This window comes from Macaca fascicularis, chromosome 2 (genome assembly GCF_037993035.2).
Source record: "Macaca fascicularis isolate 582-1 chromosome 2, T2T-MFA8v1.1".
In the NCBI taxonomy this organism is placed as follows: Eukaryota; Metazoa; Chordata; class Mammalia; order Primates; family Cercopithecidae; genus Macaca; species Macaca fascicularis.
Genome location: NC_088376.1, coordinates 169,529,763 through 169,557,532, shown reverse-complemented (window position 1 = coordinate 169,557,532; position 27,770 = coordinate 169,529,763). Strand labels below are relative to the sequence as shown.

At 42.9% G+C, this 27,770-nt stretch overlaps 1 protein-coding gene across 12 annotated transcripts in view; it reads left to right on the top strand.

The window, feature by feature from the left end:
* SIDT1 (SID1 transmembrane family member 1) overlaps positions 1-18,749 on the top strand; it is a 90,640-nt gene extending 71,891 nt beyond the window's left edge. For 6 of the 12 annotated variants that reach the window (XR_012431700.1, XM_074033444.1, XM_005548123.4 and 3 more), the window contains 9 exons: positions 158-294; positions 1,223-1,331; positions 4,198-4,212; positions 5,222-5,298; positions 8,814-8,860; positions 12,287-12,392; positions 12,483-12,593; positions 15,274-15,387; positions 16,830-18,749. Coding sequence is in view for 10 of the 12 variants with exons in the window: in XM_074033444.1 (XP_073889545.1) it covers positions 158-294; positions 1,223-1,331; positions 4,198-4,212; positions 5,222-5,298; positions 8,814-8,860; positions 12,287-12,392; positions 12,483-12,593; positions 15,274-15,387; positions 16,830-16,892 (779 nt within the window). In the remaining 2 variants the exon portion in view is untranslated. Of the gene's footprint in view, positions 1-157; positions 295-1,222; positions 1,332-4,197; positions 4,213-5,218; positions 5,299-8,813; positions 8,861-12,286; positions 12,393-12,482; positions 12,594-15,273; positions 15,388-16,829 lie in introns of those variants that run through there. The other 6 variants (XM_074033445.1, XM_005548124.4, XM_065539182.1 and 3 more) reach the window with 3 other exon arrangements.
* Positions 18,750-27,770: the final 9,021 nt, after the last annotated feature.

The window sequence follows — 27,770 nt, the reverse complement described above, 5'->3', positions numbered from 1 at the left end:
AGGCTGACATGTTAGAGGTCTCCACACAGTCTGCAGGTAGCAAATAGTCCATAGATTGAAGTGAGGGGTACTCAGAGGCTGAAGAAGAATCTAGAAAATATCATCTGTCTGTCACCTACTGAATCCTGATCGTCTGGCTCCTCCTTTGGGTCCTCAGACACCTCCTTCATGTACATGATCGCTGGCCTGTGCATGCTGAAGCTCTATCAGACCCGCCACCCAGACATCAATGCCAGCGCCTACTCCGCCTACGCCTCCTTCGCTGTGGTCATCATGGTCACCGTCCTTGGAGTGGTGCGTCCCCCACCTTCTTCCACCTGGCTCTCAAAAAGTGCCCCCCTAGGTCCAATAAACAAACAGCAATCAAGTGAACGGGTTTGGATTAACCAAAATCCTCAGTTCATGACACACTTTTATCATTGGCCCTCTCATGGCATACTTTTATTTAGTTATTTAGTTTTTTGGTTTTTTTTTTTTTTCCCAGACAGAGTCTTGCTCTGTCACCAGGCTGCAATACAGTGGTGCGATCTCAGCTCACTGCAACCTCCACCTCTCGGGTTCAAGCAATTCTCCTGCCTCCTGAATAGCTGTGCCTACAGGTGTGCACCACCATGCCCGGCTAATTTTTGTATTTTTAGTAGAGACGGGGTGTCACCATGTTGGTCAGGCTGGTCTCGAACTCCTGACCTTGTGATCTGCCTGCCTCAGCTTCCCAAAGTGCTGGGATTACAGGCATGAGCCGCTGTGCCCGGCCTTGTTGGTTATTTTTAATAATGTATTAGGCACCTGTAAAACCACCACAGGATAATTTTAATATAAAGCTAGGCCTGACTCATGTGAAAATGGAATAGGGGTATATAAGCTGACTGGAGAGACTGACTCAAAAAAACAGAAACCACTTTCTAAATATGCATGGGCAACACGTGTTGGCTGTTTTGGTTATTTGAAGTGCATTCGCCCCCACTTTAGACCTATTGCCTCTTCACCATTGCTATTCAGCTGCCTCTCCTATTTCTCTTTTCCATTTTCATTTGGTCCCTTAACCTTTTTTTTTTTTTTCCTCTCCCATGGGGGTAAGATTTGTGAGAGTTTCCAGAGGGGGAGAAAAACAGAATGCGCACACAGCTGTTTTTGACTCCTTACACATACAGGAGAGAGGGTGATTTTGATGAGTTTTCTAGGGAAAACCCCAGATGAAGCTAACTTCCATCTTTACTCCTAGGTATTTGGAAAAAATGATGTGTGGTTCTGGGTCATCTTCTCTGCAATCCACGTTCTGGCCTCACTAGCCCTCAGCACCCAGATATATTATATGGGCCGTTTCAAGATAGGTGAGTTACCTGTTAATTCTCTACTAAACACACGAATCAACTTCAATGAAAAATCAGACATTGCCTTTACTTATGCTGAATGAAAGTGTTACTGGTCATCATGAACACATGCTCTGGATTCTATGCCACGTTTAATAGCATATATTCTCTCCAAGAGCTTCCTCTCCCTTATAGGATAGTGATAAGCTATTACCACTAGTTCTATTTTCAGCTGAGAAACTAAGATTTGCCACACCTCAGAGAGGAGGTATACCTCCAACCCTTGGTTGCAAACACTTTGCAGTCTGCCAAACTTTGACTTGTATTTAGAAAATGGTATGATCGTCATACCACTAGTTCCACCTAGAGGAACATTTTTCAGTTTGCAAAATTCAAAGGGAGCATTTCTCTAACCATGCGAAATGGTTATCAGGAATGAATTATATATTTTCAGATTCTAGGGCTGGAACTTTTGAGACCAACTTGCCAATCTTAGAGGCAGGATACCTGCTGAGCTCCCTCCAACTTATCAGAGAGCATTGTATGTTCTACAGAAATCACCTTGTGATCTGCTGTTGGTCAGTCATCATATATGGGAACAGATTCAAGTGGTTTTAGTGCACTTAAATTTAAAAAAATCATTTTAAGTTCCGGGAAGTCAGACTTACATATCCTTTTGTCTATTTTAAGGAAAATTATTATATGTAAACATAGGCAAACCTCTGATATTAACAAAGCCTGGAACAAAAGTCCAAATAAAACCCTGCATAGCTTATGTGTAAGAACATCAAAGTCATAAAGTGGACTAAAAAGCTATTAAATACATGAAAGGAGAGAGGGAGGGAGGGAAAAATATACCTCCACTGCAACGTAGAAGGACTAGGTTCAAATTTAAAATTCTTGGTTCTTCAAAGAACACTTTTTTCTACCTCTGGTTGTGTCTTAAGGAGTCTCACAGGTATGCATGTGGCACCTTTGCCCAACATCCGATGTTCATCCACATCCCCCATAAATAGCCACCACTTGGCCATTCCCTGCCCCCAGAGGTATGCCTTAGTGGTGCCATCTGCCCTCAGGAGAATAGACAAGGGAAGGGGGCTAAGCAGGCCCTAGAGCAGGCTCAGAGCCTTCTGGGCAGGTAGATGCTTCTGGCACCCTGGAGTTCAGAATTTCAAGAAGGAAAAGAGGAGTCCTTTGGCCCTACAGACTCCTCACTCATGAGGGAATGAGGCCTCTAAAATATGGGACCCTCTTGTCCAGGTCTAAGAGCAATTCTAAATAAATGAATGGCTTTAAGACTAGAAGACCGAATAGAGCAATTGCTCGTTTTCAAAGGTTGGTTCTTTTTCCATGGTCAGTAGATTTACCTCTGGCATGAATATAGCCAGCATACCTCCAAATCCCCCAGTTACTTGAGCCAGTTGTGTAGAACATTTGGCAGGGCACGCTGGGCATGCTCCTCCACCAGACAGAAGGTAAGTGAAGTCATACAAACTAAACTTTCAAAAGGAAAATGATTCGGAGCATTATTGTTCTGGTTTCTTCCAGAGTTGGAAAAATAAACTTGAGTGCAGATATACGCAGTGGAGTGACCACTAATGCACAGAGGAGCCTTCATGTATTTATACCACCTTTGCCTTCTGCAGTTTTGCAATGCCAAATTATCCTATCTTTTAAAAGAAGTGAAATTTAGCGTATTATATTATGACCATGGAATAATTTGTTAGGGTCCCAACAGGAAAAAGATGTCACACACAAAGAAAGAGAAGGATTTATTCACAGAAGGACTATTCACAAGATGTGGATGGGGTAGAGGGGAATAAAAGGATATCATGGAAACTTGGGGTTAGCAGCAGTGAAGCTTTTACATCTATAAGCCCAAAAAGACAGGGAACACATGGTTCCCAAAATGTGGAAGGAGAGAGTTATGGGGAAAAAAGTCACTCTGAAAGGAGCAGTGACCTTTCATTGACATTCTGGCCAGCATGCAGTAACCTCACAGGGAGGACGCCAGCAAAATAAGTCCTCCGAGCTCACTTTCCTTCCTTTGTCCCTGTAGTCTCCTGCTGGGATTCCCCATTGTCCAAGGAAAGTCAGAGAATCCACTGATGTCGTCCACACAGGCCCGCCTCCCCAGTGTGGTGGGTCCCCAGGAGACAGACTCATGGCAAGTGGGCCTAGTACAGCAAATGGGAGCTAGCCAGCCTGTAGTTTAACTGAATATTTTCCATTTCCGTACCCATGGAGTCTTCCCCAGGTGGTTACAGATGAACCAGAGTCAAAAGAAAACGTTCTATTTCGTCATGACAATGACTGTATCTAAATTTAGTCCAAAGCCAGGAAGTTGGATTCGTGGACAGTGTTCAGCTGACTCCAGCCTTTCTACCCATGTCATAAGCTGCCTTTGCTTTCTAATCACATGTCCTTTCTCTGTGGCCCCTCGGGCTACACAAGCAAATCAATGTGGACACAGGAAAGGCAGCAGCAACGAGGAAGAACATTTAATCATTATCTCTTATAAACCAGAGAGCCGCTTCCCCAAATCACTACTGTGTCCACCATTCCCAGAGCTCTGGAAAACGACCTCCGGGATTTCTCATGAGAGACGCTGGATTATAAACCGGACGTGGTGCACGAAAGTAGACAGGGAGAGAAAAAAGTCTCAGTTCACTCTTGGAGGATTTGAAGACTTCTGAATGTTTGAGACAAGCAGAAAGATCCTGTGTTCTTTTTTGACAAGTAAACATTACTTTTATAATCAGAAAGCAAAGTTAGAGTCATCCATCTCGAGAAAAAATAAAATGACCAGTAGTTTACATGTTTGGCTACTTTCTTACAATCTCTTCTTTTTTTTTTCTCCTTTCTTCTCTGCTTCCTACTGATTCAGATGTGTCTGACACAGGTAATGTTCAGCCACCCTTTCCAGGGGTCTAGATTGCTTTTTTATCAAAGTGACCCAGCTGGCTGTCCTGGCAGCCCTGCTCCCTGAACAGCCTCTTTCAGGCTGGGCAGACTCCATGGGAGTGGGGAGAGAGAGACGCTCGGAGGGGAGACTGCGCTCCACCCCAGCCTGCTCCACGCCACTTCTGGGATGCCACAGAGCCAGGTGTCTTCCCCCTGGTTAAATTGACCACAGGGGTAACCTTGAGGAGGAGCAGGATTCATAGCAGAGCTGAGATCCACATTCTGGAAAATGTTTGCCTTGGGCAGACCCAGACTGGCATTCGATATCTGTGGTGTGGACAGCTCACAGAAACACAGCCCGCCTTTGAACCTGACTGTTCATGTAACATTTTAATACACACACTCGCTGCATTTCATATCATCCTTTTCAACTGTGTTTAAAAACCCTTTTCTGTCTTTTTCTCCCCATCTTAACTTACCTTCCCTTGATGATTGTTTCAGTTCAGATAGATTTTCTGAACATGCTCAGTGAGCCTTTAGTTCAATTGTTACTAACTTACAACCACATTGAGAAATAACAGATCTGAACCTTCACAAGCTAAGATTTCCCATCCTCTGGAGAGAGCATATGTTTTAAAGTAGATTGAGGAGACCCATAACATCTCTACTATAAAGAAAACACCACCAGAGTAAACGGTAAACAAAAAGAAGCTTAGCTGAAGGAGAGACAGAATAAGGGTCGGCCAGCCACCCATGTTATTTGCGAGCGCTTGTTGCTCATGTCCATCTTCCTCGCCTTTCTGCTGTGTAATGCACAGATATGGCATCCCTCAGTGACAATACCATTTTTCAAAGCAAATGCTTATTGCACACCTATTAGGTGCAAAGCATTCTAATGCATTTTAATGAAGTGAGGATGACATCATTCTGGCTCCAAAAGCCACTTCAGAGTATTTGTATTTTCGTTGACTAAGCCTTCTCACCATGCATTTTTGTATTATCAGCAGATTTGGGAATTTTCCGGCGGGCTGCCATGGTGTTCTACACAGACTGTATCCAGCAGTGTAGCCGGCCTCTGTATATGGTACGTGCATGTTCCTGTGTTCTCTGACCCTCTCCCAGGAAGAAGGGGAGTAGTAGGAGGGACAGGCGTGGGGCAGTCACTCAGGGCTCCTAAAATCAAGAGGGCCAGATGGCCCAGGGTGGCTAAAGGCCCGATAGTGGGGAAGGAGCATGGTGCTTACTCTTTCTCATAAAAGTCAAGCTAACATGGTCCCATTTTTATAAACAAAATATTTGCTAGTATATAAAAAAGAAGAAAATACATCTACCCAACTGTTAAACAGTGATGATTATGGACACATGGTGGGGAATAACACACACTGGGTTCTGTTGGAGGGTGGGGTGGTGGGGGGCCGGTGGGAGGAGGCAGAGGATCAGGAAGAATAGCTAATGAATGCTGGGCTTAATACCTGGGTGATGGGATGATCTGTGCAGCAAAACCACCATGACACACGTTTACCCATGAAACAAACCTGCACATCCTGCCCATGTAACCCTGAGCTTAAAATAAAATTTGGAAATAAAAAATAATAATAACTTTTTTTTTTTTTTTTTTTTGAGACGGAGTTTTGCTCTTGGCCCGGGCTGGAGTGCAGTGGCACGATTTCGGCTCACTGCAACCTCCGCCTCCTGGGTTCAAGCAATTCTCCTGCCTCGGCCTCCCGAGTAGCTGGGATTACAGGCATGCGCCACCATGCCTGGCTAATTTTGTATTTTTAGTAGAGGCAGGGTTTCTCCATGTTGGAGTCTGAAACTCCCAACCTCAGGTGATCCACCCGCCTTGGCCTCCCAAAGTGCTGGGATTACAGGCATGAGCCACTGTGCCCTGCCCAATAATGAAATTTTTAGAAAACAAAATAAAAATAAATGAACAGTGATCATAGCTATGGGGAGGATCAAGACAGAGCACCCCTATAAATAATCATCCAAACAGGTATCCTTGTGGAAGTGAAGGGCACACCACTAATAATTCCACCAGGACAGCAGGGGTAAACTAGGACTGTCTCCAGCAAACTGGGACCCATGGTCACTCCAGTCACGTTCATTAGGAACTTACACTTCTACATTATGTGTTTCTGTACTGTTTGATTTTCACAATGAGCAAGAATTTTTTATAACTTGTGCTTATTGCTTGATAGTTGAAATATACTTCAGTGTATGATATATTTCTGTAGTGAGCTCAGAGCTCAGGGCCCTGGTCCCAGCTCTCTCTTGGCTCTCTGGTCAGTGATCTTGGGAAGGCTGCCTTCCTCCTCTGAGCCCACTGCCCAGGCTTTACAAAGTGCTGCCATCAGAACTAGTGATGCTAGTATGGCCTGGCACACAGGGATTTAGCAAGTACCTGCTAATCCTTTATAATCAGAATATTTTTTCTAAAGGAATATGGAAATCTGTGAGCACTCTAGAGCTTGGGCAGGAGCTATAAGCACTAAAAACAAGGGAATTGAGGCTGGAAGGTTTATTCAGGTGAGAATGAAAACATTCATTAGGACTTGTGAGTATTTTGAGAGGCAAGTTCTGCTTACCTGTGAACCAGGAGAGGCAAGTAATGTTTTTGGTTTTTACATTAATTGATGGAGGCTTCTTTTTTTAAATAGACTTTATATTTTTTTAGAGCAGCTTTACATCCACAGAAAAATTGAGCAGAAGGTACAGAAATTTCCCATATACCCTCTGCCCCAACACCCCCCACGCACAGCCTCCCCTACTATGGACGTTCCAAACCACAGTGGTACATTGGTTACAGTTGATGAGCCTACACTGACACATCATTACTACCCATGTAAGGCTTACATTACATTAATGCTCATTCTTGATGTGCGCTCATAGGTTTTGACAAGCGTGTTGACATGTACCTACCATTATAGTATCATATGAGCCAGTTCCACTGCCCTAAAAATCCTCTGTGCTCAGCCTATTCATCCCTCCCTCCCTCTTAAGTCCTCACAACCACTAATCTTTTTTCTATTGACACAGTTTTCCTTTTTCCAAAACGTAATTGGAGTCATACGGTATAGAGCCATTTCATACTGACTTCTTCCACTTAGTAATGGGCATTTAAGTTTCCTCCATGTCTTTTCATGGCTTGATAGCTCATTTGTATTCAGCACTGAATAATATTCCATTGTCTGGATGTGCCACAGTTTATTTATTCACCCACTGAAGGGCATTTTGGTTGCTTCCAAGTATGGGTAATTATGAATAAGCTGCTATAACATTCATAGTTTCTTTTTTCCATAGATTTTTGTGTGGACATGAGTTTTCAACTCCTTTTGTTAAATATCAAAGGGAGCTATTGTTGGATCGTATGGCAATCATATGTTTAGTTTTGTAAGAAACTACAAAACTGTCTTCCAAGTGGCTGTATCATTTGGCATTCCCACCAGCAATGAATGTTACTATTGCTGCACATCCTCGCCAGCATTTGGTGTTGTCACTGTTTGGGGATTTTAGTCATTCTAATAGGTGAATTAATGTTTTTTTTAATGAAGTTACTTCCTCCAAATTGGATGGATCACCTAAAAGACAAAGAATTGCTACTTTTAAATAGTAGATGAGTGGTTATGCAAATTAAAGTATGATCAAATCTCTCCTAAAAGTTTTAAGTAGTATGCAAAGGACAGGGACAGACTGTGAATAAATCTCTGTCAGAGTAATTATTATTTATTTATTTATTTATTTATTTATTTATTTATTTATTTTGAGACAGAGTCTTGCTCTATCGCCCAGGCTGGAGTGCATTGGCGCAATCTCAGCTCACTGAAACCTCTGCCTCCCAGGTTAAAACGCTTCTCAGGCCTCAGCCTCTCAAGAAGCTACACTACAGTTGTGTGCCACCACACCTAGCTAATTTTTGTATTTTTAGTAGAGACGGGCTTTCACCATGTTGGCCAGGCTGGTCTCGAACTCCTGACCTCAGGTGATCTGCCCGCCTCAGCCTCCCAAAGTGCTGGGATTATAGGCATGAGCCACCACACCCGGCCTATTGTCCTCTAAAACTGACCTTTTCTCCCTATTTTCTCCCCTACAAGACTGTATATTGTAGACACAGGAACCTGGGAGTTTCAGGACCTTGAAACCAGAGTAATGGGTACAAAACTAACGCCCTACAGCTGGGGCCTGAGAGTTGCAATTGTGGCTACCAAGTAGTACACCCCAGAAAAGCAGTGCTCGATTACATAGTACCAGTGGCAGAATGCTCTTAATTCTGTAATCAGCACATCCCACCAGCCTCCCCACTGAGAAGTGGGCCTGTGGGCGCAGCTCCACTAAACACTGGGGAGAAATAGAGTCCTGCTTTGCTCACCACATTTTCTTTCTCAGGGATGAGGTCAGGTCTATTTGCAGTTAGAAGCCTTGCCATTTCGTCTTCATATACAATCAGTGTCAGATCATAGGCAAGGCACTCTTAGAACCATAGAAAATGTTTTTCACCAATGCAATTGTTTTCCCATAGTTGATACTTCCACCACAGTAGGTTAAAAGAAAAGTCGGATGTGCAGCCTCTCATTTGATGTTTTCTTTCCTCTTTTCCAGGATAGAATGGTGTTGCTGGTTGTGGGGAATCTGGTTAACTGGTCCTTGTAAGTAGTCTTATGAAAACATGTTTTTGCCTGTATTAATGTCGGTAACGCTGTGGTTTAGCTTTCCTTGACTGTCATTTTTACGAAGAAATCTGAAATTAAGGAGAAGGTAGGATTGCTTGTTCTAGAGACTCAAAAAATGTAGTTGGACATTCTCGTGTAGCAATTGTAGCCTCTCTTAAAAACACTGAGGCATTGAGTTCATTTGCTCAACAAGACAAACATCAAAACTCGTTAAATCTATGTGGATACGTTGGATAGATAGATGGTTGGATGGATGGATGGATGGATGGATAGATAGATAGATAGATAGATAGATAGATAGATAGATAGATAGATAATTATACCACTGATTGCAAACATCCAACATAGCTTTAAACTCTTTCACAGAACTTTCCATAAAGACTACCCAGAAGGCCTTCTTTTCTATAGAAATTTTTCTTTTACTAAATGTATGTGTGTGTATGTGTCTGTGTGTGTGCAAGTCCCTCTTTTATTTCTTTCTCTCCCCAGTCTCTTTCTTTCCACCTACATCATTCTTCCTCCTCCTTTCCCATGGCCTTTGTTCCTCAAATGCTCAAAATAGAACAGAACAACAGATGCATATTTTTGCTAGCCACAATTATTTTATGCAATCTATTCTCAATTTATACAGTTGAATGAGTGAAATATTTTAGTGATCACTCAAACAATAAGTAAGTTTAACTGCTTTTATTTGTAGCTCCTAGCTGATGAGCTCCTCGGGGTCAGTGGCCTTTGACAAAACAAAAACAAAAAAAGATTCTGTAATCTCAGTGAACATTAAGGAATGAAGAGGCATTCCTTCAGAGGAAGCCAGAATCAAGTCATGAGAATCTGAGTCTTATCTGGGGGGCATGTGCTTCTGGAAGAAGCTTCCCATGTTGTCACCCCAGGGATTGCCCCAGGATAAGATGTATACCATTTAAGGATTCCTCCTTTACTTGGGGGCAGGTCGAGATGAGAGGATTCTTGGGCAGTGGTCTGTTCTTGACCACCCTTCTAGCAGACTCCACAGTCCTGGTGGTCCTGAAAGAGAGGGCACTGGGGGGAGAAAAGGGACCAGCCTCTTGATAATGAACAGCCTTTGACTATCACCGTGGGGGCTCAGAATCACTTGGCTTGTCTCCGTCTCTCACGTAAGCAAAACCATATCCACGATCTGCTCACAAGACAAGGCAGATGGTCTCTCTTTGTACAGCTCTGTGAGACGAGAAGGCCTGCAGGGATGAAGGAGGCTCAGTGACAGACCTCACCGTGATTATCTGATAGTGGGCTACCTCCTTCCCAGTTGCTCCATAAAGACATGGAATGATTTCCCATGAATGTTATTTTAAAAGGAATTACTTTCATATGGTCCTGAAGAAGAAAAATGGTGTGTGCGCATACATATGTGTGTATTTACATATAGGCATAGAGATGTATGTACATACATATGCATATATATATACTCAGAGAGAGAGAGAGAGAAAATGACAAAGCAAATGTAACAAAAAGCTAAAAACTAGAGAATCTGAAGGAAAGATGTACAAGAGTTGCTTGGTATACTAAAGATTTCAAAATCTGGGAGAAGAAAATTTTCTATATTACACACAACAAAGTCAGTTGAGGCCGCGTGCAATGGCTCACACTTAGAACCACAACACTTTGGGAGGCTGAGGCAGGAGGATTGCTTGAGCCCAGGAGTTTGAGACCAGTCTGGGCAATATGGTGAGACCCTCTCTCAAAAAAAAAAAAAACCAAAGTCAGTTGGAATTCAAAATGAACAAAAAGAGTCCATTAATAGTAGCTTTACACTTTAAATACTTACGAATAAATTTTGAGAGATGTACACAATCTTTCTGTAGAAAATGTAATTATCTTCTTAGGAGTCATAAGGAAAGTTAAGCTAAATGAAGACAGACATCAGGTCCTGGGTGGAAAGATAACTATTGCAAAGATATCCTTTCTCAAGGTAATGTATACATTTAGAGTTAGAATAGTAATTAAGTTAATAAGGTTTTATGTTTTATTCTAAAAGTTATTTGCCTAGTTAGGCAAAAAGTTCAAAGATCTTTGAAAAAGAGATTAACAGAAGGAAGGAGGGGCAGAGGTGACTAGCCCAGCATTGTCCAGTAGAACTCTCTGGAGTGATGTAAATATTCCACACATACAGCCCAATACAGTAACTATTAGCACATAGATATCAAAGACTTGAAATGTGGTTAGTGTGACTGAGGAAGTAGATTTTCAATTTTATTTAATTTCAATTAATTTTAATTTAAATAGCCACATGTGGCTACCAAGTGGAACAGTGCAGGCTAGCCTAATCAGATAATCTAGCATATTATAAAATGATAATAAAATAGTGAGGCACTGATCTAAAATTAGAAATTAGAAATATGAATCAGTGAATCTGAATGGAGGACAGAAACCCAACTAGATAGAGATATTGAGATTTTGAAAAATATATATGTGGATGTGTATTCATTAAAAACAATTTCAAAACAAGGAGATAAAGAATTATGTAATAAAGGACATACTATAACTGAATAGAAATCTGGAACAAAATTAAAGCTAACTCCAACCAAAATTAACTTTAGCATTAATTTTAAAACCATGGACAGCTTGCAAAAATTTGATAATGAGTGTCAAGCCAATCATGGAGATGATTTTGCTTCTATTCTAAGGAACTAATCTTAAATGAAAAAAATAAGCTCAATGTCCGAAAGTATTTATTCATTGTAGTGTTTCTTATAATAGTGAAAAACCGAAGAATGTGGGAAAACACTTCACTTCAACAAAAGAGGAAAGATGATCATTTACATTGCATTCAGTTATGGGAACTTTACATGGTTGTTAGAAATGAATGCTTGGAAGAAAGTGTAATAAATTAAAAGTTACTTATATAGGCAAGGCACCATGGCTCACAGCTGTAATCCCAGGGCTTTGGGAGGCTGAGGCAAAGGATGGCTTGAGGACATGAATCCAACACCAGGCTGGGCAACATAGCAAGACCCTGCCTCTACAAAAAAATTTTTTAAGTTAGCTGTAAGTGGTGGCATGCATCTGTAGTCCCGGCTACCAGAGAGGTTGAAGTGGAAGGATCGCTTGAGTCCAGGACGTGAAGGTTGCAGTGAGCCGTGACTGCGCCATTGCACTCTAGCCTGAGTGAGGCAGTGAGACCTCAACTGTTAAAAAAAAAAAAAAAAAAAAAAAAAGATGCTTATATGTTAAAGTATTATTTTAAAAATCTACTGTTTTATCACGAGGTAAGAGTTTAAAAACAAATAAAATAAACTAAAAATAAAAGTTAAAAAAAAAAAAAAAGCAACTGCCCCTTCCCCCTCAAGGGACTGGGGGATTGGAAAAGCCAATAGTGTTACAAATCCACCTTCACGGCTGCCCACATTTCTCCCACGCCCGCAGCGCCCTCTTCGGATTGATATACCGCCCCAGGGACTTTGCCTCCTACATGCTGGGCATCTTCATCTGCAACCTTTTGCTGTACCTGGCCTTTTACATCATCATGAAGGTAAGAGCGAGCTCCGGGAGCCGCTGCGTCGGGCCCTGGGGCAGGCGAAGGCGGAGACCCGTAAGGCCGCATCTGTTTCTTCCCCGGCAGCTCCGCAGCTCTGAGAAGGTGCTCCCGGTCCCGCTCTTCTGCATCGTGGCCACCGCTGTGATGTGGGCTGCCGCGCTGTATTTTTTCTTCCAGAATCTCAGCAGCTGGGAGGTAAGAGGCCAGTTTTCTTACCCAAAAAGAATTTCTCTCTCCAACTTGCCATTTTGGCCTTTCTACCTCCCTCTCTTAATGTGTTTTCACAGTGTTTAAAATGAAAGTTTTCTCTACCAGGGATGCTTTGTAACAGCCATACATAAATGCACACTAACTGCGTGTGGTTATCATTCTCAGGGTGGCCCTTTATAAATCTGTGAGCACTATTGACATTGCAAACTTGGTCTTCATTGCATGTTGTATTAGGACGCTGGTCCCAGTGAATGCTTAACGTGGTCAAAAGCCTGGAGTAGTGCATCTCCTCATCTTTCTCATAATCTCCATCCATCAACAAATACCCAGGCCGCGCGCGGTGGCTCACGCCTGTAATCCCAGCACTTTGGGAGGCCGAGGCGGGTGGATTCCGAAGTCAGGAGTTCGACACCAGCCTGGCCAACATAGTGAAACCCCGTCTCTACTAAAAATACCATAAGAATTAACCAGGCGTGCTGGCGGGCACCTGTAATCCCAGCTACTCGGGAGGCTGAGGCAGGAGAATGGCTTGAACCCGGGAGACAGACCTTGCAGTGAGCCGAGATCGCGCCACTGCACTCCAGCCTGGGCAACACAGTGAGACTCCATCTCAAAAAACAAAAAAAAAAACAAATACCCAAGCTCACGTATCATTACATCCCGTCCATAGATAGCAGAGCCGAAGCCTAAGAAGTTACTGGTATATCTGAGACACAGAACAGGAAGAAGTCTTAGCATTCCATCACCACAGTCACCACAATAGATTTTAGAACATTTCTGTCACTCCAGAAAGAAACCTCATACACATCAGCATTCACTCCTCACTTCTCCCTAACCCCTTCGCCCTAAGCAACTACTAAATCTACCTTTTGTCTCTGTATATTTGCTTATTCTGGACATTTCATGTAAATGGAATCACACAATACACGGCCTTTGTGTCTGACTTCTTTCCCTTATGTGTCCTAGGTTCAAGCATGCTGTAACATACATAGTACTTCATGTCTATTCATTGCTGAATAATATTCCATTGTACTGATATACCACATTTTATCTACCTGCTTATCAGCTGATTGACAGTTAGATTGTTTCTATTTTTTGTGTCATTATGAGTGCTGCTGCTGTGAATATTTGTGTACAAGTTTTTTTCTTGAGGTAAAATATACGTATAAAATTTGCAATCGTTACCGTTTTAAAGTGTGCCGTTCAGCAGTCAAAAATACACGCACATTCTTTTGTTTTTCCCCTCATCTCCCTCTCCCCCCACCCTTCCTGGACTCTGGTAACTACCAAACTATTCTCTGTCTTCATGGGATCCACTTTTCTAGCTGCCTCATATGAGTGAGAACATGCAATATTTGTCCTTCTGTGCTTCACTTATTTCACTTAACATAATGGCCTCGAGTTCCATATGTGTTGCTACAAATGGCAGGATTTTATTCTTTTTTATGGCTGAGTAGTATTTTATTGTGTTTGTATGTATATGTACACTGCCTGTGTAGATATGTGTATCATATTGTCTTTGTCCTTACCTCCGTTGATGGGAACTTAGATAGATTCCATATTTTGCCTATTGTGAACAGTGCTGTAATAAACATGGGAGTGCAGATAACTCTTTGACATACTGATTTCTTTTCTTTTGGATATATATCAAGTAATAGAATTGCTGAATCATATGGTAGCTCTATTTTTTCCTTTTTTCTGTTTTTTGTTTTTTGTTTTTTGAGACGGGGTCTCCCTCTGTCTCCCAGCCTGGAGTGCAATGGCATGATCTTGGCTCACTGAAACCTCTGCCTCCCAGGTTCAAGTGATTCTCCTGCCTCACCCTCCTGAGTAGTTGGGATTACAGGCACCCGCCACCATGCCCAGCTAATTTTTTTTGTATTTTCAGTAGAGACGGAGTTTCACCATGTTGGCCAGGCTGGTCTCAAACTCCTGACCTTAGGTGATCCACCTGCCTGTGCCTTCCATGGTGCTGGGATTACAGGCGTGAGCCACTGTACCGGCCGTAGCTCTATTTTTAGTTTTTTAAGGAACTTCCAAACTGTTCTCCACAGTGGCTGTACTAATTTACATTCCCACCAACAGTGTGTGAGAATTCCCTTTTCTCCACATCCTCACCAGCATCTGTTATTGCCTGTCTTTTTGATACGAGCCTTTTTAACAGGGGTAAGATGATATCTCATTGTAGTTGTGATTTGCATTCTCTGATGATCAATGATGTTGAGCACCTTTTCATACGCCTGTTTGTCATTTGTATGTCTTCTTTTGAGAAATGTCTATTCATGTCTTTTGCCCATTTTTAAATTGGATTTTTTTCACTTAGAGTTGTTTGAGCTCCTTATACATTCTGGTTATTAATTTCTGGTCAATGGATAGTTTGCAAATATTTTCTCCCATTCTGTGGGTTGTCTCTTCACTTTGTTTGTCATTTCCTTTGCTGTGCAGAAGCTTTGTAGCTTGATGTAATCTCTCTTTTCTATTTTTGCTTTGTTGCCTGTGCTTTTGAGGTCTTTGTGTACAGGTTTTTGTGTGGATGTATGTTTCCTCGGAAGCTAACTTTTCGAACCAGACACCTAGTAGCATTTTTGTAACTTTCCAGACGTTCAACTCTTTGAACAGTTGAACTGAGGGAATCTTGCCCATGTTCTGCCTCACCTTCCTCCAGGGAACTCCGGCCGAATCCCGGGAGAAGAACCGCGAGTGCATTCTGCTGGATTTCTTCGATGACCATGACATCTGGCACTTCCTCTCTGCTACTGCTCTGTTTTTCTCATTCTTGGTGAGTTCATATCTATCTTTTTGTGACTTCCTTCTCTCTTTACATCTTGTACTCTCATTTTCTTCTTCTGCTCTTCCTTACATTGTTTTTTTATATTCCTCTCTAATTTTACTTTCCATTTCCTCCTTGTAATTCAATATACAGACCATCTTATTTCTTTTATAAATTTTATGTCCTTTGGTTAGATCTTTAGTTTTTCTTTTACCCTTCAATATCTTTAGACACAGAGGGACAAAATTATTTTCCCTAAGTTGCACAGCACATTTTTTCTGAATTGGTTATTAAACCCACATGCCCGAAATTCCCCCAGGAACCACTTTTTAGCAATTCCGATAACATTGGGTTATTCTTTCTCATGCCATACTGACATTCCTCCTCCTCCTCCTCCTCCTCCAGTCTCTCTGAATATTTCACAAATATTTTACATATTCCTTAAGTGGCTTAGGATAGCAGCCACGCCTCTGTTGCCTTCTGATCAGTCTGTCCCAAAATCTCTCCTGTAGTTTCTGTTTTTTTGCCCCAACCTTCTCAGAAGCCACGCGTATTTATATCAACCCTGAATTATAGTTCCATCCTTTAATCCTAACTTTGACTTTCCCCAATTAAAAGTCCATGGTGCCTGTAGGCAGGTTCAATCGACAATTAACAACCCTACTAGACTTCAGGCCCCAGACCTACTAGACGCCCGCCCGGGCTCCACGCTAAGCGGGCTCAGGCGGGCCATATAACTTCAAGAGTGGAGCAGGGCTACCCCCTAGTGGCCAGTTTGGGAAGCTTAGCCAATCTGTATAAACATTCCTTGTCTTTTACTTCTGATTGTCACCTTCATGAGAGAGACAGAGACAACAAAAGTGGAACCAAAGGTTCCACGTGGGGACAGTAGTAGTCGAGGGAACTAGAAATGGAGGAGAAGGGTACATTTCTTATATAGCAACACTCTATCCAACAGGACTTCATTCCCTTTGACTCTTGACCTAAATGTCCCCTAAGTAATGACTTCCCAGGCCACCCTATCAAAATTTTTTACCTCCCCACACCTGATACTTCCTATATTCCCTCCATTATTTAACTTATATCCTTAGCACTTACTACTATCTAATGGGCTATATTTTACGCATGTATTTGTTTCATGTCTAAAGCCCTCTTTAGGATGTAAGCTACATGGAGAATAGGGATTTTTGTCTCTTTCATTACAAACTATATCTCCATAGCATCTGGAATAGCACATCATAAACCTTCATGAATATTTGAATTAATTGACAAATGAATTGTATAATTAGAGTAAGTGCCTATTAAGAGCTAGGGATTGCAGAGAGCTGCAGAAGGCATGAGAATGAGAGGGAACTAACAGTTTCCAGTCTGTGGGCATCTCAGAGAGAAAACGGGACTTAGTGTGGCAGTGACTGTCCATTCCTTTCATTTCTCTGTCCCTCTCGTTTCAGGTTTTGTTAACTTTGGATGATGACCTTGATGTGGTTCGGAGAGACCAGATTCCTGTCTTCTGAACCTCCAACATTAAGAGGAGGGGAGGGAGTAATCAATCTTGGTGCTGTTTCACGAAAATTACAGTGACCACAGCAAAGTAACCACTGCCAGATGCTCCACTCACCCTCTGTAGAGCCAGCTCTGCTTTCACACAGGAAAGACAGGGGCTGCGGGAGATTTAAACCTGCAAGAAGGGAGGCAGACGGGGAACCATGTTTTGAGGATAGACGCAAACCTGAGGAGCTGAGAAACACTCACTCCTTCCATCTGCAGCTCTGGGAGTGCAACAGGGACAGGCGCTGCACCCAAGTCAACTCGCCATCTTAGGGCCCCTCCCACCCTCAAGGAGACTTGCCGGCAATGGCAGAATGCTGCTGCACGCTTCCCTCCGGTTGTCGCCCTGCCCAGAAAGGCCAGCAGCTTGGATTCCTGCCCAGAAACTGTGTTGGCCCCCTTCACACCTCTGCAACACCCGCTGCTCCAGCAGGAGGATGTGATTCTTTAGAATATGGTGGGGAGGTGACCCCAGGCCCTGCCCTACTGGGATACATGTTCTAGTGGCACCAGCTAGTCACCTCCCAGAAGAAACTCTGTATATTTCCCCCAGGTTTCTGATGCCATCAGAAGGGCTCAGGAGTGGGGTTTGTCACACATTCCTGTTAACAAGTAACTGTCACCGGGACCAAGGCCTGGGTGCTTACATATTCCTTCGTGTCTTCATCTCACTGACCTGTGTGGACCTCATCACTCTGACTCTGCCTTCTTGGAAAGGCCCTGTCACTCCACAGATGTCTGGCCAGCTTCAAGGCAGGAGAAACAGGGAAAGCTCTTTTAACAGCAGCACGAACAAGAGAAATGACTAACCATACTAAAAGACTGGTAACAGCAGCAGCAGCCAGACAGGCCTCACCTTAAGGACTTGGGCTGCCAGAGCAAATTCAGCAGCGTGAGCAGTGCTTACTTGGCCCTCCCATTCACACAGCTCAGTTCTGTGCCCACATCACCTTTAGGGAAGAAATCAGCGTTCTAACCAGGGACACTACTTCAGGAGTCCTCCACAGCAAGTCTGCCATCTGTCACCTTATGTAGATCAGGGTTCTGGGCTTCCTCCCTGAAGTTCTCAGAAGCAACTCTCAGGATGCACAGCTAATCTAGTATTGTCTAGTATTGTCTCTCGGTTGCACCTGACTCTCATTCTCTCCCCAGTAAGGTGTTGGCAAGCTCAGCATCCGGGTTCCACTCTCACACTGTCTGGCATTTCTGTGTCTGAGAAGTCCTACATTGACCAGGCTCCCTTGTTGCCTGGAGTCTGATGTAATCAGAAAATAGACGCATAAATGTGCACATGCGTATATATTTGCTTGTGAAATTAAAGTCACCTCTCGCCTCTGCTTTCCTGATCATTTGTTAGAGACATGGATCAGGAATTTTTTAAAATTATTATTCTTTCTCTAAACTATTTGCATTGTGTTCATAAACCCATTTTAGAAGTTTGAACCGCAAGCTTTTCCTGATTTTAAAAACACAAAGATGCTTTCAATGAACTATTCTGTGATTTTTTTTTGAAGTCCCCAATATGTACTTAGCCTTCTGTTATTCTTTATTCTTTAAGAAGTGTTGGCTTCCATTGACCATAATAAGGCCACCAATTAAATGGTTGTGTTAATCCAACATGTAAAAAAAAATTTGGCGGGGCACAGTGGCTCACGCCTGTAATCCCAACACTTTGGGAGGCTGAGGCAGGAGGATCACTTGAGCCCAGGAGATTGACGCGCAGTGAACTATGATTGCGTCCCTGCACACCAGCCTGGATGACAGAGTGAGACCCCCATCTCTTAAAAAATGAAAAATAATAAAGATTTGAACCTGTTTCACTATGGCTGGTTTGACCTAATTTCTTTATCTTCACGCACTATGATTTCTAATCCACAGAAGACGAAGGGAGGAAATGTGAACACAAAGTCCATTCAAGTCGCCCTGTGGCTGAAGTGAATAAATTTTCAGATGCATAACCTGTTTGGTAGCTTGTTCGGGAAAATGTGAGTCGAAATGGGGAGAGGGCCCTGGAGGAAAGGGTGGACTGTGCTGCTGGAGCCTTCACTGTTTTCTGATCACGTCTGTCTTGTGCTACAAACTCACACGCTGTGGTCAGTTTTGTTCCTGCAACAGTACTGCAAATCCAGACCAGGCTTGTTTTTACAAATACCAGTTCTAAATGTACATGTTGCTAATTCTTTCCACAGCGCCAGTCTCACGGTTGGAGGACATAAAGTCATTCAGCTGTATCTGTAGGATTTACGCAAGTGCTGGGGTGGAGGGGAGCACGGAGAGCTTAAAGAGCTTAACGAGCCATTTCTGTAGTACAGTGTCTATGATAATTCTCGCCCGGGTTCATGGACTTCACTCTTTAAAAGGGAAAGGAAGAGTTACTCAGAAAGCCGAGTTCAACAGGAGCGTAACTGGAGAAAAGCAGTCACTGTGAGGAGGCTGTTGGCAAAGCAAGCACAGAAGTAATAAGAGCGGTTCAGCTGGAGCAGGACCGAGATGTAGCAGCCAGAGGCGCAAAGCTGTGCACATAAAAAACGACCTCTTCACACCCCTGACAAATGCTGGAGAAGCAGCCCGACCTCTTTATGCTCCACGGTTTACTGATGGATTTGCCCGGTTTTATTTTAGCAGCAGGAGAAGCCAGTGGAATGCCAGAGTCTATCTGGGGAAGGGACTTTCCATGACTGAAGGAGGTCACCGAGCTAGCTCCTTGGGGCAAAGAAAATGGCAGCTGCTCTCTATGTAACTCCAGGCACCCACCAGAAGTTTCTGTGGGGTCACAAAATGCATGTGTTGGTAAATCAAATACCCAAATCCTCCTCAATATGGGTGATGGTCTCTATCCAAAACGTAGGGGAAAGGGAGGAACAAAGATAAACACTATTCACAGAAGGAACAGTACAATCTGTAGAAGATTCTGGAGTCCACCTACTCGCGGTGTGCCCGTGGGTAAGTGGCTGAAACTCTCACATCCTCAGCTGGCACATCTCCATGATTCTATGTGAGAACGGTGAAGGTGGAGGTGTGCAGGGTACCAGCAGCAGTGCTCACGCAGACGGGATCCTCAGCTCACCCTCCTGAATCCCAGAGGGAGGCAGGGCAAGAGTGGATCCGTCGGCCAGTCTGGGATCTCTCTCCTCCAGGGGCTCTTCATTGAAACCAACTGTTCCGTTTCCTGTCCTCAGCTCCAGGAGGCCCTGAACAGGTTGGGAGGCCTCTTCCCCTTCAGAGACACTGCCCACAGCTGTTCAGCCTCCTCCCATCCCTACCCCCATCTTTGTCCTTTGTGGCTGCATTTCCCCGACTCTGGCCCTGAATATCCTTATTCCACCTCCGATGAAAAAAAAAAAAAGCTACCAAAGCTAGGGCCAAGTGGGAAAGCCTGGCTATCTATAATGTGACACCTCATCACTGCTGTCTCTGCCCTGGGAATCTCAAGGAAAACCTAAGTTTTCTCCTCTCGAGTAGCTATTTATTACAACCCTGTTTCAGGGAATGCCACGTGCAAATGTTTCCCTCCCTTCACACCCTTATTACCAAACATTCTGTAGGACAAGCTTGCGTCTTCAGCTAAGGAGAACGCTTCAGCCTACAGGTGACAAAAGAGTCCCTGAAAGTGGAAGCATGGTTTTGAAATGAACCACCATGAATCTAATGTCCCTGGTGAAACTAAGAAGAAGCACTATCGGTAAAGATTCTATCTGCTCTGCTCGAGTCAATGGAAAACGCTTGTTTACCGTGATTCCACCCAGCTTGTAGTAGTTTTGTTTGTTGTTGTTGTTGTTGTTTTAACACTGGAGGAGACAAGATATATTTACATGGCTAAGTTTTAATGTCTCCTCAAGACGAAGGCACCTTTGTTAACAAGGTTAAGTGCATGTTAAATCTTAGGCCTGAATGCTCACGAATTCGAGGAATCTGGGGAAGAGTCACAGATCGCCTTCACCGCTGAGTTTCTGGAACACCAGAGCAAGAGGGTTTCACCTGGGTCTCCTCTGTAGAAAGAGACCTCTACTCAATGAACTCCAAGGCAGGGCCCGTTTACACTGGACAGCTTTCCTGAAGCATGGTCTTGCTATTCTTATTGGAGTACAAAAAAGACTAGATGGTCACCGTTGTTCATGAAGAAGTACCCTTTGCTCCCCCAATTTTAGAGAGAAGATCCCTGCCTTCTTAAATATCTCTAGATCAAGAGATTTTATCATTTTCCCTGAATTCTTAAAATTGTTTAAATTCCTTGGCTCTGTCCTACATCCTTTTGTCTGCCTTGAAGTCCCTGTCATCTAAGGTTTATTCATTTCACTGGAGATGAACAACAACTGGCATTTGTGTAATATAAAATAGCCTTGAAGTCATGTTACATTTCAGTCAAGTACTAAATAAAAACTAGGGGTCCCATCTCTTGTCCCAGCATTATAGTTATGATTTAGAAGTCAACAGATTTAAACAGTGGAAGATTTTCAAATCAGGGCAAGAGAAATCTGATATACAGTCTCGACATGGCTTGCTCCTGGGCCCCTGTTTTATATTTAAATCTTGACTTTTTTGTGTGAAATTATGACTCTAGGTGTTTTAAGCGGAATATCATCCAAAATAATTCAAACAATCTCTCTTTTAGGGTGCTGCAACATTACCATCCCAGGAAGAAGTGGGTTTGCATTTTATGATTTACATTAAATTGTTTATCTGAACCTTTCACAAGGCACCCTGGTACTAGACAGGCGTCTTCTAGGAAACAGGACATATTTAGGCATGAGGTTTACTCTGCTTTTATCTCAACATGGGACACCTTGCGAAGTAATAAGCTTTTTGAGGGGGTGCTTTTCCCCTTTATTCTCTCATCACATCTCTGTTCACTTACATAGAATCAGAAATACAGTTTTACTAAACAGTCACGAAATACTTGGGCTAGGCACTGTGAGAAACTGGGCACAGCAGTGAACAAAATGCACACCATCCCTTCCGACATGTGGTCTACAGTCCATTAGGGTAGATGGACATGGAAAAAACAGATGATTATAATCTGTTTGTGATAATCAGGCCAAAAACTACAAGAAGAGAACATCCTTATAAGAATCTTATCATTACGTGCAGAACAGAAAAAATATTCAAGTAACTCTCAGCAATGTTTATGCTGAAATGTAAAGCCCTAATTGCTGATAGCATCTCTCTCACAACCGAATTCCTTGAGAGCATATTTGGTTCTGGAGGCCTCCCTAAGAGACCTCTTCAGGGAGGTTCAGGCTTTCTCTGTCTATGGTTCCCAGTTACCACAAAACCAAACACAGAAATAAAGCAATTAGGGAGACCCTGCTTGGGCTCTGGTATCAGAGAAGGATGCTGGTTCTCAGGGAAGGGTGACTTTGAAGAAATAGGCTTCTCACTGAGATTCCTCCAAACATGTCTGAGAATTTCAAGTTGACTTTCAAAGGCTAGAACTTTATAATAATTATGTGGATGGAACGTTCACGAAAAGGAAAACTGAGATGCAGCAAGAATAACGTAAACCTGGAAGACCTTGAATGGAGACTCATTCGAAGGTCAAGCTCAAGCAGTTAGTGATTTCTGAAAGCCTAAGGGGGAAGGGAACAGATATGATTTTAGCCTGAACCATCCCTAAAAGCTGTGAATGTGGAAGGTGACTTTAAACAAGAAGGTCAATGAGACTGGATTGGGACAAACAGGGAAAGATAGCTGCTTCTTTGAGTAATGGAAGTTAAGAGCTAAGCTAGAAGGAAAAGAAAATTACTTAACTTCATGAAAAGCATTGGGTAGTAGTGTTGATGACACAGATGACGCATGGAGTCTGCAGAAGGCCGTTTCAATGTCTATAAAATGGGTTGCGGATGGGGGACTAAAGGAGGAGGAAAAACTTTTGAAGGGGTGGGCTTGATCTTGTTTTCAAACAAACTGAAAGCAAAAAGAAAGGAAGCCTTGGGGTCCACTGAGCTGAGACTACAGCGACTACTTACTACAGGCAGAATTTTAAAATATCATATTGGGACTAACAGGGAAGCTTATAGCCTATCGGACACCTACAGCCTGGCCTGTCCTGCCCTGGGGAGGTGAATAACTATCATTCCTAGGTAAAAGGGGAGAAGTCAGAAAAATAAGAAAGATGATTTAACTGATGACTTCAAAGTTTTCATAAGAAAAATGAAAGTCCCAGTTTTGATCTCAGCAGAAAACAGAGATCTAGAGAGAAGGATAATTGGAGTGGGGATGATTTTATTCCATCCTTGAAGAAACAAAAATAGCTCCTCTGCCTAACTCTTCCTAAGAAGTTGCAACAACCTCACTCTGCTAGAGGACAAGTATGGGACTGAAGCTTTCAGTCTGCCCTCTTAGTGGGATCTTACTATTGGAAACTTATGTCCTCAATTCCTACCTTCCAATTTCTACTTATAGAACATTAAGGTTGGCATAACTGGTCATTAAAACAGCCACCATTTGGCTGGGCGCGGTGGCTCACATCTGTAATCCCAGCACTTTGGGAGGCCAAGGCGGGTGGATCGCTTGAGGGCAGGAGTTCAAGACCAGCCTGGCCAATGTGACGAAACCCCATCTCTACTAAAAATACAAAAAATTATGGCCCGGTGCTGTGGCCCATGCCTGTAATCCCAGCACTTTGGGAGGTCTAGGCGAGTGGATCACCTGAGGTCAGTAGTTCGAGCCCAGCCTGGTCAAAATGGCAAAACCCTGTCTCTACTAAAAATACAAAAAAAAAAAAAAAAAAAAAATTAGCCAAGTATGGTGGCTTGCATCTGTAATCCCAGCTACTCGGGAGGCTAAGGCAGAAGAATCGTTTGAACCCGGGAGGCTGAAGTGGCAGTGAGCTGAGATGGCGCCACTGCACTCCAGTCTAGGGGACAGAGCAAGACTTCATCTAAAAAAAAAAAAATTAGCTCAGCGTGTTGGCATGCGCCTGTAGTCCCAGCTACTCAGGAGGCTGAGGCACAAGAATCTCTTAAGCCTGGAAGGTGGAGGTTGCAGTGAGCCATGATTGCACCACTGCCCTCCAGGCTGAGCAACAGAGTGAGAGTCTGCCTCAAAAAAAAAAAAAAAAAAAAAAAACCATTCATCATTGGGCACTCTGCTAAGGGTTTTATACACATAACCACATCTAATCCTGAAAACCTCCCTGAGAAGTTATTACTATTACCATTAGTTCCATTTCCTAGATGGAGAAACTGAAACTTGGAGAAGTCACTGTTCAGTAGATGAAGTGAATGGTGCAGAAACCTGGGCTAATAGGAATGAGTGGCTCAGGTAATAAGAACAGAGAGAAGGACAACAGACTGTGCTGCAATGAAGATTCACCTTTTATTTTTGTGTGTACCTATATGTGCAAAACACAGGCCTAGAATTATATAACTGTTGACGGTATTAACAAAAAGGAAAGCATTTTCCAAAATATGGAAGATATATGCCTGATATACAAACCTGAGTAACAATGGAACTCACTGTGTCTTACGAAAGCTAATCAATAAAACCGCGGCTGTGGAGCATTTTGGCTCTCTAAACTGGAACAGCTGGATTTCTATAAGGACCATTGCTTCAGGTTCTAAGCTTATAAAGTTAAGAACCAAAGTCCTTTTTATAAATTCAATGATTGCACTTGGCAAAGCACTGTAGACCCAAAGATTCATTTTAAATTAAAATACATGTGGCATAAAGCATCAGGTTACTACTGGGAGCCTGTTGTTTCAAAAACGAAATTTAAAATGGAGAGAAAGCACAGGAATGTAGTGAGGTTATTTATTTTCTAAAAAACATTCAGTAGCCCAGTGCGCTGGCTCATGCCTGTAGTTCTAGCGCTTGGGGAGGCCAAGGCAGGAGGACCACTTGAGGCCAGGAGTTTGAAACCAGCTTGGACAACATAGCAAGATCCTATCTCTACAAAAAAAGAAAATTAGAGGTTAAAAAACATTCAAAAACTCAAAAAGTTGTCAGGAGTCTAAAAGTTCTCCAAAGCTGCCTCCAAAACCAATCTGTGCTGGCCCCATGGATCAGGCAGAATCTACAGCTCCCTCAGTGGTCAAACCATCTTTGTTCTTGGTCTCTGGGCCCAGCTCTCTCCTCCTATAAGGTAGTAGTTTCCTCCCAGCTACTTTAAATTTTCTTCCCCAAAAAAATTTAAAGAAAAATTTTAGGCTGGGCACAGTGGCTCACGCCTGTAATCCCAGCACTTTGGGAGGCCAAGGTGAGCAGATCACGAGATTGGGAGATCTAGACCATCCTGGCTAATATGGTGACACCCTGTCTCTACTAAAAATACAAAACATTAGCCAGGTGTGGTGGCAGGCACCTGTAATCCCAGCTACTTGGGAGGCTGAGGCAGGGGAATCACTTGAACCCAGGAGGCGGATGGAGGATGCAGTGAGCCAAGATTGCACCACTGCGCCACTGCACCCTGGCCTGGCAACAGAGTGAGACTCTGTCTCAAAAAAGAAAAAGGAAAAGAAAAAGAAAAGGAAAGGAAAAATTTTAGACAAAGGAACCAGTTGCACTGGAACTAGTTGAACTGGAAAATCATATTTCCTCATTTAGGGTATAATGATAATGGTGATAAATGTTTCTAAGTTTGTCCAGAAATAAGACAAAAAAAGCAATAGGACTTGGTTTGGAACTCTGACATGCTAACATACTCCTGTATCACCTCCTGTGCTAAGCTGTCTGTTGGACTTTTTAAAAAATATATTTAAAGTGGGCCAGGCACAGTGGCTCAAGGCTGTAATCCCAGCACTTTGGGAGGCTGATGGGGCCAGATCACTTGACGTCAGGAGTTCAATCCCAGCCTGGCCAATATGATGAAACCCCGTCTCTACTAAAAATACAAAATTAGCTCATGTGATGGTGCGTGCCTGTAATACCAGTTACTCAGGAGGCTGAGGCAGGAGAATCGCGTGAACCCAGGAGGCAGAGGTTGCAGAGAGCTGAGATCGCACCATTGCACTACAGCCTGGACAATAGAGCGAGACTCTGTCTCAAAAAAATAAAAAATAAAAATATTTAAAGTGAATTTGCACATCACTTCATGGCAGCATTTTTTTAAAAAAAAAAAGGTAGGGGGGATATAACCTAATCAAACCATGAATTCCTAGAAACCTTCCCAAACCAGTTAGTTCTACACAACTGCAGTCAGCCTGCAGCCTTTTTCCAAACCATGGATCTGAATGTGATTAAGCAACGTAAGAAACCACCACCAACCAGACCCACACAGCAGAAACTTAGTTAAAAGCTGGATGTTAGTATCTTCCCCCAAAATCTTCCCCAAAATCTGTAGCTTATTTGATCATGTGAAAAATTAAGTAGCACACTGATACTAGTTAACCAACCTACCTGACTTCTGAACTTATCCAGGAAGCTAATACGCAGTCCCAGCTGACTTATTAGCTAAGAAGACACCATAGGAAATATCCAACCATAACCATATAAGAAAAAAATTGTTAGATTGGACTTCATTAAAATTCAGAATTTTTTTCATCAAGTCACAGATTGTCAAAGATTTTTAAAATGACTCATAAGCTGATTTTCAAAATGGGCAAAGAACTTGAACAATCTTTCACACAAATGGCTAAGAAGTCTATGAAAAAGGGCTCAACATCATTAGTCATCATAGAAATGCAAAATAAAATACAATGAGATACCACTTCATTCTCACCTAGAGAGGCCAAATTAGAAAGAACTGACAAATGCCAAATGCCGGCAAAGATGTAGAACAATGGGAACTCTCATACAGCACTGATGAGGGTGTAAATTGGTACAACCCCTTTGGAAAACTGTTAGCAGTATCCTTTAATGATGTAGACATACCTACTCTGTAACTTAGCAATTCTGTAGTATACTAAGTATATACAATGGAAAAAAACTCACCAAAAGACATGTATAAGAATGTTCATAGTTGGCCAGGTATGGTGGCACATGCCTGTAATCCCAGCACTTTGGGAGCCCGAGGCAGATGGATCACCTGAGGCCAGGAGTTTGAGACCAGCCTGGCCAACATGATGAAACCGTCTCTACTAAAAATACAAAAAATTAGCTGGGTGTGGTGGCGGGTGCCTGTAATCCCAGCTACTCGGGAGACTGAGGCAGGAGAACCACTTGAACCTGGAAGCCAGAGGTTGCAGTGAGCCGAAGTCGCATGCCATTGCACTCCAGCCTGGGCAACAAGAGTGAAATTCCATCTCCGGGGAAAAACAACAACAACAACAACAACAAAAAACATTCATATAGCAGCTTTCTTTAAAGTAGCCGCAAACTGGAAACAGCTCAAATGTTGATCAATAGGAAAAAACATAAATGAAATGTCATATATTGCAAAATGAAGCTACTGATGCACACGGATACATCTCACAGATAGATACTGGGTAGGTGTGGTGGCTCATGCCTGTAATCCCAGCCCTTTGAGAGTCCGAGGTGGGAGGAACACTTGAGCCCAGGAGTACATCCTACATGGTGAGAAAAGTCAGACAGAATAGTAGTTATCTCTGGAGCAAGGATTGACCTGGTACAGGTATGAGAATGATGGAAATGTTTTCCTTCCTTTCTTCCTTCCTTCCCTTTCCCTTTTTTCCTGGTCAGTCTTTTTTTTTTTTTTTTTTTTGAGACAGGGTCCCATTCTGTCACCCAGGCTGGAGTGCAGTTGCGCAATCTCAGCTCACTGCAATCTTCACTGCTCAGGGTCAAACGATTCTCCCACCTCAACCTCCCGGGTAGCTGCAACTACAGGAGTGCACCACCACACCTGGCTAATTTTTGTATTTTTTGTAGAGACAGGGTTTTGCCATGCTAGAATTACAGGCGTGAGCCACCGCATCTGACCTCTTTTTTGTTTTTTAGCCTTTTCT